The following is a 17,177-nucleotide window of genomic DNA, read 5'->3' on the forward strand; positions in this document are numbered from 1 at the left end:
AGAAGTGCTTGTTTCTTGGGCTGAAGTGAGAATGCTCTGATGTGTCAGGAGTGAGAGCTGATCTCCTTCACCTTACTGAAGACACATTGGCAGCTTATTTAATTAATGAGATAGTATGTGAAGAGACTGAAATGATGTAAGCGCTGTGACTTAAAAATGGAAACAGCCTGTGCTTCTTTAGGATGTTTCTAGCTTCCCTTTTAGATGTTATGAGAGTAAGCCTGGCCTGAACAATATTTATAAACACACACACACACACACACATAGAGAGAGAAAGACAAAGAGAGAGAGAGAGAGAGAGCGATTCCGGATATAAAATTATATATTATTTATAATATAATATAACATAATATAAAAGTTGAATTACATGTTTAAATAACATTTTGTCAAAAATATGAATTTATTATTTTTACATTCTGACTTGACCTTGTACATTCGTGCTTTACCTTGTAATTTGCTACAACAGAAATATTACATATTATTTCTATTTTTATTTGGCACATTAACACTTTTGTGTCAATCACTGCAGCATCTGCCGAGGCAATGCTAATAGATGTTAGATTCAAGAGGCTTTCAAATTCCACACTCCAGCAGTGTTTTTAACACACTGTCACTGTTCTCTCCAGGTGTGAATTACACCTATTTCTGCACCTCTGCGCGTGACCCAGCAGTTCAGAGCGCTCTGATCAGGAGATTTGTCTCTCGCACGTCAACTCTGAGAGATTTAGGTGCCTTTCTAAAGCCAGCTAAGAGCAGATGTCCTGTTCCTCACAGATAACAGAATGTGTTAAGAGCAGAGAACTTAATAAAGTCTCCCAGAGTCACCAGCCTGTAAGCAGAGACTCTCTGATGTATTACTGCAGAGGAACATGACGTTCCTATTGTGTAATACGGCTTTCCTAACGAATAACCACTTTTGACCGGCCAACTCGGCCATCAGCTGATATTAGCAGACATTTTTTAATATATCATTATCGGACGATGTTGTAATTATTATCATTCATGCACATTTCCCCTATTTTTAAATGTTTAAATAACCATTCTTATCATCTAATGTTCACTTTAAGTTAACTTTGAAAAACACTAATAATTTATTAATACACTTGGTAAAACTGTTGACACTTTAGCAAATCTCAAAATGAATATTCATTTTCATGTATTCTCATACATGGTGTGTTAAAACCAGAAGCATCATTTCTTTTTTTTTTCTTTTTTTTTTTCTTAAATTACAATGTTGTGAAGCTTTTTTTCATAAGACGAAACAGTATAAATATACAAAATAAAATAACATTAATATCACCCTTTTTTATTTATCATTTTTTTTAATATTCTAGAATATGCCTAAATAGCTTGCTACATATCTGAAGGTTGCCTTGTGATGCCTAAATGCACTTGTACAATTTAAAACAACCCATTTTAGTTTTTAGAGGTTTTATTTATTTAGTCAAAGTAGTATAAAATATTAATATCTGCCATTTTTATTTATTTTTATATTAGAATTGTGTGATGCCTATCAACTGCAGCATTCAAAACAACAAATTTTTAGTGTCTTATTTAAACAAAATAGCATAAACAAATATTTGTATTGATTTATTTTATTGATGCCTAGTAGCATTTAAAACGAATCAAAATATAAGCAATAGCAATGGATTAGCATTCAGTTTGTCTGATATGCAAATAAGGCACAGATATTTCATGCAAGTCAGATGTGTTTAGCTCAATAAAATGCAAATAAGGATCAGGTTTGCAAATTTTTTTCAACGATACTTCATCGAATTTGAATTTGCATAATCAAATAAGTGAAACAGGTCCTGCCAGAGTGAAACAACACAAAAGCACCGTTTCCCACAAACAGGAAACAATAACGGAGCCGTGGCTCTGGGAATCCCATCAGTGCGTATGGGTGGTGGATAGACATGAAGGGTGCGTCCTGGCACAGCTGTCCCCTGGGGTGTGGGAGACAGCTGTCCCGCCTGAACAGAGCCAGCAGTGTTCCTGGAAAAGTGTCGATCAGCAGAGCTCGCTCGTCTGGGTCTTCTTGTGCAGTTGAAACAGATTCAGTGTGTGAATGAGCCGTGTTGTCTTAGGCAGAGACAGGCAGCACAATGGAGAGCTGCTCAACCTCAGTACCGGCAGCCGGTACAAAGAACAGTCCTTCAGTACACGCTGATAACTGGAGCCATTCAATCGAGCATCACTCGGAAACACTCTAAAAAAATAATTCTATTCCGGGAAAAGCACAACTCATGAATCCACCTTCTCCAGTCGGTCAGTGTGAAGATAACAGCCTGTCAGCGACATGAAGTTAACCCTGGATCCTAAACAGTGCTACTCTTTAAAGCAGCAAGCAATCATTTCTCATTCTGAGTTTTGGTCTCAGCAATCAGGTTTTGCAGTTTGTAAAAGCAGTCCTGCCCTTAGTGAGATTTAATTGGTCTAAAACCCCCCAAAATCTAATATGATTTTGTATTATTGAACCTCCACTTTGAACTTGACTCCGTAAAATAGTTGAACTCATGTCATCTTATATTCGATTCGAATCTTCCTCAGCCATGTTTGATGTTTTACATAGATGAGCAGCAGTAATTCTGTCCAATGAGTTTGCAGTGTGGGGCTACTGTCGCAACTTCCCCTGCTATAAATTCACCTCATTCATAAGCACTACAGCTACAGCCACGAAAAACCTTATCTGAAAAAAATAAAATAAAATAAAATACACTGCTTTCTTTAATAAATGTTGAAATTTCAAAGATGTTTTTATTAAATCTTTAAAGGAGGGGTGAAATGCTCATTTTCTCCTGTTAATCTTGAGTGCCTATAGAGTAGTACTGCATCCTTCATATCTCCAAAAAGTCTTTAGTTTTATTATATTTATAAGAGAAAAATATTTTCGAAAAAACATGAGCCGCTGGAGGCGTGACGTGTGGGCGGAGCTAAAGAATCACGAGCGCCAGTAGGCTTTTGCGTTGAGAGCGTTTGGAAGCTGTTACATTACCGTGAGGAAAAAAAACCATCATCCAAAACAAACCATGGCTAACAGTCAGATTCAGCCGTTTATTTATGATCCAGAATCAGATCCAGAGGCTGAAACTGAACGAGAGCCTTAGCAGCAACGAATAACAGCAGGAAGTCTCTATGTGGTATGTATTGAAACTGTATATATTTGCTTAGCGGTTTTGGAAAACGACTAAGTTCCACTTTATGTCGTCTTTTTTTTTCTTTAAAGGTCTACAAGGTTTACTTGATGTGCTTAAGCGCCGATTGCTAAGTTAACAACACAGAGATATTTGAAGCAGTTTTACTCACTGCATGCGGTTCCAACACACAATCGTGACCCTTTTTCGCTCTGATCAGTGAATGTCTGTGCTCTTCTATACTGGAGCGCGCGCTCTTCCGGCAGAAGTGCCCTTAAGACCCATATAAGGAAATTCCGCTCCATCTAACGTCACACAGAGCCATACTCGAAAAAAACTTTCCGAAACTTGTGACAAACCGGAAGGAGTTTTTTTGGAACAGAAATACTCCTTCAAACGTACAACTTAATTTTTGAAACTTTGTCCATGTTTAGCATGGGAATCCAACTCTTTAACAGTGTAAAAAACTCAGTATGCATGAAATCGCATTTCACCCCCCTTTTAATAATTAATGTCCAATATTTATTAATAATACTTAATTGTATTTTTAACATCAAAATACAGTTTTAATGTTAAAATCTTAGAACAAAATAGTTTTAATATAAAAAATGTTGTTTCATTTTTAGTAGCAAAGCATGGTTGCGAAGGAAACTTTTTCAAACAAACTTACTGGCTTCGACAATACATTTGCAAAATTCAAATGTAAATTTTTTTTAAGTGTATTCTTTCAAATATTTAAATATGATATTTATAATTTTAAATATTTTATATGAAAATAATATAGTTTTAAACAAAGTATTTGGAGCAAATTGTGGTTTTTATTATTTTATTTTTCCCAGCAAAGCACAGTGACTACAGCCATGGAAAGAATATGCAAACAAATGCCCTGCCTTTTTCATTTAATAAATACTGGTATGTAATTTTTATTGAGAATATTAATATAAATTTTAATACAATAAATACTGAAATTATTTTATTTTTTATTTTTTTCACAGCAAAGCATGGCTGCTAAATATATCACTATTATACAAGTGTGAGAAAAATAACTAAATAAACAAATAAATACCGGTTAAGACCTTTAAAAAATGTCACTTGCTGGACATCTAGTTGAGCATCCTTCTGCCCTATCCCTAGTCAATACATCGAATAGAGACTCTCATCAAATTTCACTCAGCACTTGAAAAACCCATAGAGACACTGAACATCAATATAAAAAAACAGAAACAAGGTACCTACTCTCAGTTCCATTCTAAAGGACACACTCTCTTTTTCAGCATGATCAACATATCATGTATCAAAAGTGTCACCTATAGATAAAGCCGGGTACATTCCCTGTATCAGATGGATGCACAGATGTGCTCCAGAGATTTGCTGACTGTAATCCAATCAGACTGCGGCCACATCACGAGACGGGATGAGATGATGAATGACAGAGAGGCGAGGCAGTGAAGAGGCTGAGATCACTTACCCAGACCGGAGGCGTAAATGGCCTTAACTGACTTCTTCATCTTGTAAAGGACACTGCGGTCCACATCCAGGGCCTAAACACAGACACAGAAAGAAACCGAAAGATATAATGTGTGTATTTCAAAGCCTTTAGGACAGTAATACAGATGCACATTAACATCAGCACTACTGTACAACGAGCATTTATCCAAAAGACCCTTACTTATCTTTAGGTCACGCTCAAATATGAATCTCACACATACAGACTGAGGGCAGACCCTGCTGTCTTGGGTCTGCAGGGGATTCATTATTCAAAAGCAAGCTCCTAAAAATACTCCAGTACAATCCCTGCACTGCAGGAGTAGCGGAAGTCGGCAGGCAGGACGGCACAGCTGAATCTGTACACAGTCACCAAACAAAACTCCCCAGGAGCACCGCAGGATGCAACACACACACACACACACACACACAAAGAGCAGTATGACATTCAATAAGAGTGCAAAGCTTAAGCATAACACACTTTAAAACATAAATCTGAGTCAGGGTGGTGTTAGGTATACAGTTAGATGATTCAGTTTAATTTGGATTCACAAGCTCTTGATTTGATGATGTAACCACATTTATTCTGGTCTTTTTCAGTTATAATGTAAATATTGATTACAAAAGACATTCTTGCTTCTCTAATGCTGTTAACTCATTTCATCATTCATTTGACTCAGTACACATTTTCACTCTATACAATTGTATTATTTTCTATTTTTCAGCCTTATGAGAATATATATTTACTGTATATCTGTTCTCAAATGCTGTGCAGCCAAGTACAGCAAACGTGGAGGTAGGGGGTGTGTGACAATGATAAAAAAAAATGATATCCTAATATTTTCTGGAATTTTGACAATAACGATATTTAGACATAATTTAGCAGAGAGTGTTATGGTGCTGGTGCCTTGGGAGGTTTAGGACTGTCATGGACAGCTGACTCGTAAAGCTTCTGATATTATTCCTATTCTGAGAAGTGGCTAGATTGCAGAAGTAACAGAAATTTTTACCTTTATAAGGCCAATTTTTTCTAACCTGATGTATGCATCATCTTTTATGTAAAATCCTTACATTTTATCAATAAAATTCAAATAGTTAGACCGTAATCTTAAAGAAAAGTAATCAGTATCAACTAAATTTGAGTTTGCAATGCAGAGGTGGCATAGAATCTGCATCTGAAGTGGCATTTAGATACATTTACACAGTTTAATGCAGATGCATGTTTTGATTAATTATTTTGATGTTTTGATTAATTATTTGATTAAACAAACGTTAAATATTGATATTTACAATTATTCTGGCAAAAAAGGAAAATATACTTCAAATATAAAGCTAAAATCACCAGTAGGTGGCGGCAAATCATGGCATAAGTGAGTCATTGAGTGATTCATTCAACCGATTTGTTCAAACAACGATTTGTGCCTAAAATGTAAGTCACTAAATATTACCTTCTAATTTAATTATTGAACTGTACATCAAATCAATATAACATCTGCAATCGTGCTGATACTTGGAGAAAACCGTCATTCTACGTGTGATATTAACTATGTCAGATGAGATAAATATAAAAGACACATAAAAGTCATACCTGTGCATATTTGCTCCTTATCATGAATTTTTAAGTAATTCTAAATGTATTTTAATATAGACTTAATCATGCAGTGAAAGTGAAACTCTAAACGTAGTCTAACCTAACGTACAATCTCATAGTGTATGCGTGTGACGGAAAACACACACAAAACTATGTTTCCTCAAATCATGTAGCCCAAACAGAATACCATTCAGTACCACAGCAGGGTGAAACATAACAATAAATAAATAAATCTAAATTTTGCATCAAGCATTAAAAAGGGAAATAGAATCTCAAGCATCTAGTTCCTCTACTTATGCAGCCCAGCTCAGATGTGGTTGAACGATCACACATCCTCTACAATCACTTCTCAGTACGTCCACGCTGCTTACAAAGTCTCAAACCTGCAGATTAATCTAAAGAAACTCCGGACTCAACATCCTCTGCCGTTCACAGGAGCCTCCGCTGCTCCCAAAATGGATAATGCAAATCCTGCTTTTACTAAAAACGCTGTGTAATATTCATTTGCCAAACATGTTGTAGGAGAGTTTTCTAGATGCTCGTCTGACGGCTGGCTGAGTTTCATTTAGCTGAGTGTTCAGTTTCAGAGCGGTAGGTAGACTGACAATGCTTTTACTCATAACAGGGAGTGAGCCCGACCGGGAACCACCAAAACCGAGACGCCTGACAAAGCAAAAGGAGAGTTTACTAAGAAAACAGTACAGCTAATAATAAACCAAATTATTTCATACAAATAGAAAGAAATTCACATTAACACCACCACAGTTTCATGATAATTTTACATCATTTCATCCTTTTATAATCTTTCTCTTAGTTATCTTTGAAAAAGATTACGTTTCAACACACAAAAATTATGTTTTTGTTTTTTTTTTCATTATTATTACCGCTAGAGTTATTGAGGGAGTGAGTGAGATGTGACCTAAACTTGACTTGAGGCAAATAGGGAAGCAGTTTCACTTTAGACCTCAGTGTCCTACTGAGTGAAAAAAAAAGCTAATTTAACTTTCACTTCACAGAGTGTCTTTGTTTCACACAGAGATCTACTACTGAAGTGACATGAGAATTGTAGGAGAAACAGGACTTCGTTACAGCATTCATAAATGGATTACTTGAATTAGGATCTAATCCCAAAGCATCAACCACCTGTCTAAACCACTTTGGAAATATAATAAAAGTTTGAAGTTAGAATGCTGCAAATACTAAGTAATTTTAGTACTAATTTTTTTAATTTTTAGTACTACTAAGTTATTTTAGTACTGCAAATACTATAGTAATTTTTTCAGTACGCACAATTATCGATCAAAAGTGACAGTAAGGCATTTATAATATAAAAAAAGGTTTACATTCCAAATAAATGCTGTTCTTCATATTTTCAAAAACTCAAATCACAGTTTCCACAAAATCATTAAGCAGCACACCATATCAGATAGATTTCTGATCAATCATGACACTGGAAATTCAGCTTCGTCATCACAGACATATAGAAAAAATCAAAAATAAAATCTAAAGTGAAATAAAACTAATAAAACAAAATATATTAAAATAAAAAACAATTGATCAAATAAATGCAGTCATGGTGAACAAAGATACTCAAAAGACAAAACTCTTTTGACACCACATTTTTAAATAGTATTTTTTTTATTGAACAAATACATAAAACTATTTATCTCTTTCCTTGTCTATGATTTTAGATTTATTGATTTCTTTTGGAGCTCTTCTCAATGCATTCTGGGACTGCCTTGACGGATAGGTGTTATGAAGTGAAATGAAGGTTTATTTGAAAGAAAACACTAAATCCTGATGTTCATTTCCAACGAATCCTCCATTTTAATGGTTCAGTTCAATACACAACTGTCAATTTCCCATCCCTTACAGAACGAGGCTCTTCCATAGCCTTACAAATCCATGTGCTTCCCCTTTATGTTCAGAAAGAGTTACATTAGAGTAATGTGCAGTAAAATCTGACAGACTGATCAAGTGGCTCTCTGTCATCTGAAACCGCCATCGGCCTCCATTTACCTTCATCTCTACAGACCCTGTACTCTTTCACTTAATCTCATTTTACTGGCCTTTATCTTTTTCTATAAGTGAGGCACTCAGCCCTGGACAAACCGAGACCATGTTTTATTGAACGTTTAACTCAGAAAGAGATCTGACTACATTACCTCAGCTACACCTTCTCGTGAATCTTGCAGGCAGGAATCGCTTTCCACAGCTCATGAAGAGCATACAAGGGGTTACGGAGGTCTACGCTCACCAAAGTGCTGTTATGACAACACAGTGGCATTTTTTCATCTTACTCTTTCAACATTAATCTTCATCGGTTTTAATTTAAATCTGAGACACTAAACCGGGTCCTTGAAAGAATGCAGAGGGCAGAACTGAGCAGGCTAAACACCCATCAAACTTCATCAGTCAACGTTAGCAGAGAAACGAAGGGGACACAGCAAACGAGACACGTCTACCACAGTCAGCATTGATGCAATATTTTCATTAAGTTGAAACAAATTCTGACAGGCTCCTCTGTGAGAGTGTCTGAGTGTTAAATAAGCATGCAGGGACCGACAAGATGTTGTGTTAGTGTTTCTGACAATGTGAAATTACACACCTGCCACATGCTCGCTCTCATCTGGAAATACCTCACTTCATCTGAAAATGAAAAGTGTCCTCTGAAATAGTCAAACAGAAGTCCAATAAACCAATAAAAACACACCTCTTTCGCCAAACATTCGAATAATGCATCTCATAATTTGTGACTGCAGTTGTATCTGATCAAATGCAGATTTCTTATTCTTTAACTTGGGATAAATTCATTTGTTTTACTTTGTTGGAACAGCAGCTGTGCTAATTATGTCTCTATTTGTTTCTCTGTTTTGCTTAACAAGGATTTACACAAGCTCCAGTCCGGATCCAGAACACTTGAGAAGAGATGATGCTGACCCCTCAGATGACCTCAGATGATGCTAACCCTGAAACAACATACAGAACTAACAAATATCGCTACTTACTATGCAATCACATAATAATTGCTCTTAATACGCTCTCGAACAAGTAGGCTCAGGAAGAGCTTCTTTCCTGAGGCTGTGACACTCCTGAACGCCACACCACCAATCTAACCTGCACCTTCTCTTTTACTGCACTGGTCACAGTACTTTACATACATGTATTTGCACTACTCATATTTTGCACAGACTGCACATGGTTAAATCCATTACACTATAAACTGTCTAAAGCTGTTACTGTACAAGCACAGTAAACTATTCTACAAAAAATATAATTGCACTACTGTTATTTTGCATATAATTGTTAAACAATACTTTTGCACACTCATTCAACTGTATTTATTATTACTGTTCTCAAGTTCCTGCTATTCATAATGTATATATAATCATTCTTTGCTCTGTTCATAATGTACATACAATCCCTACATTACATTAATATTTATATTCTGTATATACTCTGATCAATATTGTATATAGCAACTCCACTGTACATTCTGTATATCATAAGCTTTACTTACTCTGCACTTTTATGTATATATATATAACACTATATTCTTGCACTTCTGGTTAGATGCTAACTGCATTTCATTAGCTCTGTACTTGTACTCTGCATAATGACAATAAAGTTGAATCTAATCTAATCTAATCTAATCTAATAGTGTTCATCGTCTGGTTGACTATGTCTTGTATTAATTTTTCTGAAAATTCCTTTCTTATGCACAAACTGACAGTCACCACTTATAAGCTACTACCAAATATTGTAGACTTCATTTTCTGTGAAGTAGTCGTAAAAAGCACTATAAAAACTTGAATTGAATTTAACTGAAAAGTGATGGGGGTCCTCCAGGAATGTGGTTGAGAACCACTGGCATAGTTCAGCAGTTCTCAATTCCAGTCCTTGCGACCTTCTGCTCTCGACATTTTGAATGACTCTCTTTGTTAACACACCTGATTCAGATAATCAGCTCATTAGAAGTGAGCACCGTGCATGAACTGTGTTCCGACTAACATGGCCACTACACAGTGTGTTCATGCTCCCTACTCCCTGAGCAGGGGAAATCTGTTTACCTTTACATTAATTCACGGATTTGCACTGTGCAACATCTTCACACATGGACAAGTGTGACATCATATACCTCTGTAAATAAATACAATACAATAATTCTCGCACACTTTCAATGCACTTTGAATGGAACATATACGTTCGCTTCGAACTGGAATCATGGCGGAATTAGGGCTGTGCATTGCCAAGAATCTAACGATACGCATCACGATACAGGGGTTGCGATACGATATGTTGTGATACATTGTGATACTGTAAGCAAGGCGATATTTGGGGATATTTAATTTTTTATGAATAGAATATAATGTAAGGAAAGCTGTCATTAAGAGTGCACCACCATATGCAAACCTTAGCAATAAATAAATAAAAATTGTTTAACCAGAACACAGTCGGATCTGCATTTGCAATAATCAGTCCCGGTAACATTCAACGTTATTGAAGACTCAGCTGCTCGGATTGAGGGCAGGTCATTCCACCAGGAGGTAACATTTAATTTAAAAGTGACTTTGTACTTCTTTGAGATATTTATCTTCCGTGTGGAATCAGCAAAAATGCAACGCGAGAACGGCACTAACTGCACACAATGTCCCCAAAATGAGAGCAAGCTAAAGTCGCGGGCCGACCATCCTGCCTGCTGCGCCCTGTGCAAGCCTCTTGATATGGGTCGGCAAGTGGCGGAACCAAGGCGGAGCGAGCACCAAAGTCGTGGACAGTGGACGTTCCCACAAAAGCCCAAATGATGTCACAATTCAGCTTTGTACACCGAAACATGAACTGCGACAAATCTTTCACCCTGCATTACAAGCAGCGAACTACATTAACAATAACATTAGTGGCGTGCGCTTATGCTATTTCCTGTCACTAAGCATTTATACATAGATGAACACTGCCATCTAGCGGTCGGGAAATAAACTTAAAACGAAACCACCATGAATCTTGAATGATTTTTTATTTATGATATTCCGTTTTTGAGAATCGATATAGTATCGGCCAACAAAATATCGCTATGTGATACGTATATCGGTATTTTCTTACATCCCTAGGCGGAATATCCTGTGTTGTCCACTTCGCAGGGCACTTACGGTTAAATAGAAAAATGTCTGAAGCGATAAGAGAAACAAACAAAATGTGCAGAGCAGGGGGGCGCGAGGACTGGAATTGAAAACTGCTGCCCTAGTTTATTAAATCCACAAAATGTTTCAGACAGTTCAGTCCAATTTGGTGTACTGGTCCGTTTTTTTTAACTGTCCTTTGTATGTGCAAGTCACACTTGTTCATTGCACTAATCAGTTCTTCCTCAAGGTGGCAACACTGGCACAGGCTCTGTTTCACAGACCTTTAGTTTAAAAGACTGGAAAGACATTTTTATCGGTCATAACTTCTAGAGAAAAATACCGCAGACACTGGACTAAAAATAATCTATCAAGAACACGTGTCAAAACTAACACCTGTGCTACATTATGTGTTGTAGTATAACACCAGGTCAGGAGGGGAGGTGGAAAATTATTCTGTAAATTTTAATTACAAATTTGATTTGATTTGATCTTGACTAAAATCATAAGTGGACTTCAGGGGAAACCATAACCCCTGTAATGTAAATAGACTTTGTTTCATTGTGTTCTTTGTTCTTCACTGTTTTCAAAAGTGCGACAGTGTCACCACGTCAACTTTGATAGCACTCAGGTGATAATGGGCAACACAGCATCTGCCAAAAAAAATGAGACATTCCTTGAACTAGTGGTGTCCTGGCATCATTATCTTGTGCAAAGCGTCGGGAGGCTCTCCCCCATCTTTCATTTGATTAATTTCTGTTAACTAATGTATAACAGACATCCTGCACACTGCCAAAACATTACAAAACCAAAGGTTTGATGACTATCCCAGCACAGTAAAATAAGGACCTTCAAGTCAATATGACGTCAGGCACCATCTGTCTACCTCCAGTCTGGAGAGCAGCATCTCTGAAAGTGCCAGGCCTTCGCTGGGGTGACTGTGTCACTTTATATTCCCCACGCTGGTGGGAGAGCGCTGGGTTTCAGAGCTTATCACCCTTTCAGAAAGCAGTGACCCTGATTTATAGGACACCAGGGAAGAGTCACACCAGGGTCCTAATGGGAGGAACTTTCTCCTGACAGATGCTGCCATGTGTCAAACTGACAGGACCAAGCCTCGATCCAATGGAGGATTGGTTCAAATAATGAAAAGAAATGACCATAATTGAAGCCAACTTGAAGCCAACTTTAAAACTTCACAAAGATATGATTGTATGTTTTATAGATAGAGTGACTTTAATACACATCTTCCTATGATAAGGATGTTTTTAATTTTTGTATTTTAGATTTGTGCTGTTAGATTTAATTTCTGATACCATAATGAACAAAAGAAAATTATGTAATATTTAATTTTTGAGGATTAACTTGTCATAAAAAGTACATTTATTACTTTTTCAAAAGAAAGCAAATAAAGAAAATAAATTTTTTATTATTGGTTTTTTATTTTTCAGATTTTTTTTTTATTTTTTATATTAATATTTGAAAAAGATGAATATATAAGCAAATAAAATAAAACTAATATAAATTACAAACAAATTAAAAGAATGAGTGTAATTGCTAGGCTGTGGCTCCATTTGGTTTCATTGTTTAGTGAAGCTTAATCCACAACACAGGGATGAAAAGTTTCATCATTGAAAATCATTGAATTTTATGATCAAAATCATTGAATTTTATTCTTAGAAATGATAATGTCTTCCTGTTTTTCTGGAAACCATTCTTTAACAACCTCAGCCATATTCACCAAAATCACATGTGTGCTTACCACCACTCGAGAAACAGCCCCACCACAACCGGCCATCAGCCCAAAACAGCTGACCAAAGATAGGCTCTAATCGGCTGTCTAGCCAAAACACTTACACTTGGCCCAAAGCAAAGATTTAACACACTTACATTGTATCACACAAGGCTTTTTAAACTTTAAAGTTAGGGCGGGGCGATATATGAAAAAAATCTCTCTTTCTCTCTCTCTCTCTCTCTCTCTCTGGCAACCACACTCATGAAAGTTCGTGTAGAGCAGTCCACAATAACAGGTTACGTTTTTGGACGTTTAGCGCGTTCTTTGGGAAAGTATGCTTTTTCGAATTTTACATCATCGTCAAAATTATTCTAATATTATCGCTAATATTCGATATATTACCCAGCCCTAGTTAAAGTTGACCTATTATGCAAAAATCACTTTTATAAGGTGTTTGAACGCAGTTGTGTGGCCTTAGTGTGTGAAAAGAACTAGCCTATAATGGTAAAAATCCATCCATTCATTTTTTTATACTTCCAATAAATCATAAACAGTCTCTCCAAACAAGCGGTACCATATTTCTACCTATTTTGACATCATACTAGGGAATGTCCCACAAAATTTGTGATGATCTCTTCCCTATTAGCATAGACACAGCCCTGAGTGAGTACCTGACGTGAGATTTAAAATAAATTAAAAGAGGCTTTGAGGCAGAGGAATTTGCCTTGATAATGTTTTGTAATCGAGTTACTCGAGGAATCGTTCCAGCCCTACATGGAGGCATTACAAGTGTTGTGTGTTGGGATGCACCAACGAACATAGGAGTCTAGACTGTTAAATTAAATTTTCAAAGGAAATGTCACGGGAAAAAAAAGGAAAGTCCTATGTTTGTGCTAATCATTTCATGTCAAAATGCCTCACAAACAAGAACCAGTTCAGCGCTGGAGTTCCTTCTTCTGAAAATGGGATCGATACCAACACTTTGTGCGCAAATGTCAGCTACAGACAAAGTAAACATCACACATCATATTTTGTTTTCCAAAAGAGCTTCTTGGCTCTCTGTAAGGCTAATGTTGCTGAAGCCACCATTGTCTCTACCTGTTTACATGGATGCTGCCTTCACGTGCTACCAGAATGATCGTGAATAGGAATGTTGTAGTTAAAAATTGCATAGGAAAGCAATGTGAAGTCGAATGCTTGAATTTGTCGAGCTCATAATGTGATAGCACGCGAAGACACCATGAAACCAGCCGTGTCATTATTTTTAATCGCGCCATGCTCCCAGTATTTGTAATTTATAAACATGCATTTATTATGCACAGTATAATCAGATTGCGTGAGATTGTGCTGTTTTGTTCTTGCCGGGGTGATGCACCTAATTCTGTGACCACCAAATTATGTGACCTTAGTAGGCCCTGTAGTGAAGGTAGGTTAAGGATTAGGTTTAGGAGTAGGTTGGATTAGCTAAATACAGCGCCTATTATGGTCACAAATTTCAGTGGAACACAGAATTCGGTACAACACCGGTATGCCAAAGCTCCACCCTTTTCTGGAAAGGGAGGTGGGAGCATCAGCTCATTTGCATTTAAAGTAATGAACACAAAAAGGGTGGATTTTTGGCTCATTCCCTAAAAGCATCACATACCCACTCCGTGGACATCAGAGACTTGATAGGTTAATAGGTCATGTTTAATGCCTTTAGAGATTTTAATTAGCCTAAATCTAAGCACCTCCACATTGATGTGGCACAGAAATGCTCAACTGTATTGCGGAATCTCTTGATTTTTTCATCTTTCTTATTTTATTTTTATTGTATTAAAAAAATACAATAAAAACAGAAATACTGTGAAAAAATATAACTATTTTAAATTTTAAAAAACTGTTTTCTATTTGAATATATTTTTCATTCCTGTGATGGCAAAGCTTAATTTACTACTCCACTGTCACATGATCCTTAATAATATCAATCTTGAAAATAACTGTGCTATATTATAATAATAAATAATAATAATAATTTTTGTGGAAACAATATATATATATATTTTTTTTTTTTTTTTTTTTTTTTTTAGTTGCAAGGATGTCACCCTCAGTTCAGTCACACGCTGTACTGAACAGAATAATTCCTGGATCACAAATAGTGGGATTATCCGTGACCCGGTCTGCATTGTTCTCAGATTTGAAACTATTCGATGACGGCATGTCTAGTGTAGGTTCACACTCACCCCCTCCATTCCCACCGCCCCAAACTGACAAAACAAAACATTTGTGGCAAACAGCATATTTCTGTATCACCAACTATTTTTTACTTCTTCTCTCCACATGCCTTCTAGTCTCAACCCAGATGCCAGTGCCGCCCACTTTAAAGAACAAAGCAAGAATCAAGGGAGCGTCATCTGTGCGGCACGTGCTTGGCTCCTGTCTGGTGTCACTTTATTAAATGTTGTACTTTCATCCCCCAAACCACACACACACACACACACAAAGTCTAAACACAGTTTAACCTGGGCCAAAAGAGGTTGTCTGGATTACACTTATCCAATTCAGTGGGAAAAGGGAGACGATTAACATCTTGGTTTCACAGAGGCACCAAAGGTCTTTACTCAAACAAACAAATATCAGGAAGGGTGGTGCATTTCTATGTCGTGTTTTCTTCACATGTGATATCTGACCTCACTGTAGTGTTTGTGAATGGGAGCCATGAGATCGGCGTGTTGTTATGGAGCAGTCTGATACCCCAGACAGAAGTAAACTCCACCCTGTGTGGTCCACTGGTGTGATGGAGGCATGGGTGTGCTCAAACTCTCAAGTGAGCTGTCTCAGTTCAAACCCAAAAGAGAGTTACATTTATCTTCATGCAAACAATGTGGTAAATAGGTCAATTCTGTTTATTCACTTCTTTAAAAAAAAATAATAAATTCATATTTATAAAAAAAATAAATAAAAAGCAATTCATATTTATCTCTTATGTAAATTTCCAACATGAAATGTCAGTGAAATTTTTGAAGCAAAAAGTCAAAATTTGTCACTGTGGTAATAGTAGAATTGTTGTTATCATAATGAAGACAAAAACTTCAATAAAAGAATGAAATACGTTAGTAAGAAAATAAGTAGTTAAGCAGTGTTACTTTAAGTATTATTATTATTAGGGTTGCAGCGTTGTAACCGTGATTGACCACCCACGGTACATAACGCAGTACTCTCGTGAGGTACTCTCTAGACCTACCCTGTACCCCTGCTGAGACACTTCAAACCATAGACTGTAACAAAAGATGCACATCGAGCCATTACTATCTTCCATTGTAAAAAAGTTGGACTGTTTTTGGACCAAAGTATACACAGTAGTACACTCGGGACCAGAGTCTTATTGAACCATTTTTACTTTTTAAATTTGTATTATTATTATTATTATTATTAAGTTAAAGGTGAATATAGTGTTCTTTAGCACTGGTGCCATGCAATGAATCCTACCCCCACAGCAAATAGAACCAAGGCTCCCAAACCGTGAAATGAACCGAACCGTAGAAAAAATTTATATATAAAAAAATGTTGTCTGCCAAATCCAAGTCATCAGACCTTAATGATTGTGTGTGTCAAGTAGAGCTGCAACTAACGATTATTTTTTCTGTCGACTAATCTAGCGATTATTTTTTCGATTAGTCGACTAATCTAACAATTATTTTTATTACAATAAATAATTAATCTAATGTTCTTTCTTTGATATAATAAATCCTTTGGATAACTTTACAAAAAAATATAAGTACAACTTCGAATATAATATTTCAACCTTTATTCATTTTCAACCAATGTGGTTGAAGTTTTTACAGTATACAAAAATAAAGCGGCAAAGAAAATTATTTTGCTATGGTAAATATGAGTTTACGATAGCGTTTATAATTAAACCACAGTAGCCACAAATTTACAGCTGTCTGAGACTCATGAAATGTTCTTTAGCATCACAAACCATAAAATGTAGTCAGGGTTCTGCTATGGTTTAGCATGGTTTCCAGAAATCTGGAGCTGATTCGGGGTAGTTCGGCGGTTTGTGACTCTTGTCTTTTAAGGGGCTGTTCACATATTCGTTATTTCCAATGTAGGCGTGCGGTATGCGCGCTCAT

At 36.5% G+C, this 17,177-nt stretch overlaps 1 protein-coding gene across 4 annotated transcripts in view; it reads right to left on the bottom strand.

The window, feature by feature from the left end:
- The window catches only part of LOC127933265 (arf-GAP with SH3 domain, ANK repeat and PH domain-containing protein 2), a 69,841-nt gene that overhangs the window by 40,942 nt on the left and 11,722 nt on the right, over nucleotides 1-17,177 (bottom strand). For all 4 annotated transcript variants that reach the window (XM_052530112.1, XM_052530109.1, XM_052530111.1 and 1 more), the window contains exon 2: nucleotides 4,603-4,675. In XM_052530112.1, coding sequence (XP_052386072.1) covers nucleotides 4,603-4,675 — 73 coding nt within the window. The remainder of the gene's footprint in view (nucleotides 1-4,602; nucleotides 4,676-17,177) is intronic.

Source organism: Carassius gibelio, chromosome A17, assembly GCF_023724105.1.
Source record: "Carassius gibelio isolate Cgi1373 ecotype wild population from Czech Republic chromosome A17, carGib1.2-hapl.c, whole genome shotgun sequence".
NCBI classification, from domain to species: Eukaryota; Metazoa; Chordata; class Actinopteri; order Cypriniformes; family Cyprinidae; genus Carassius; species Carassius gibelio.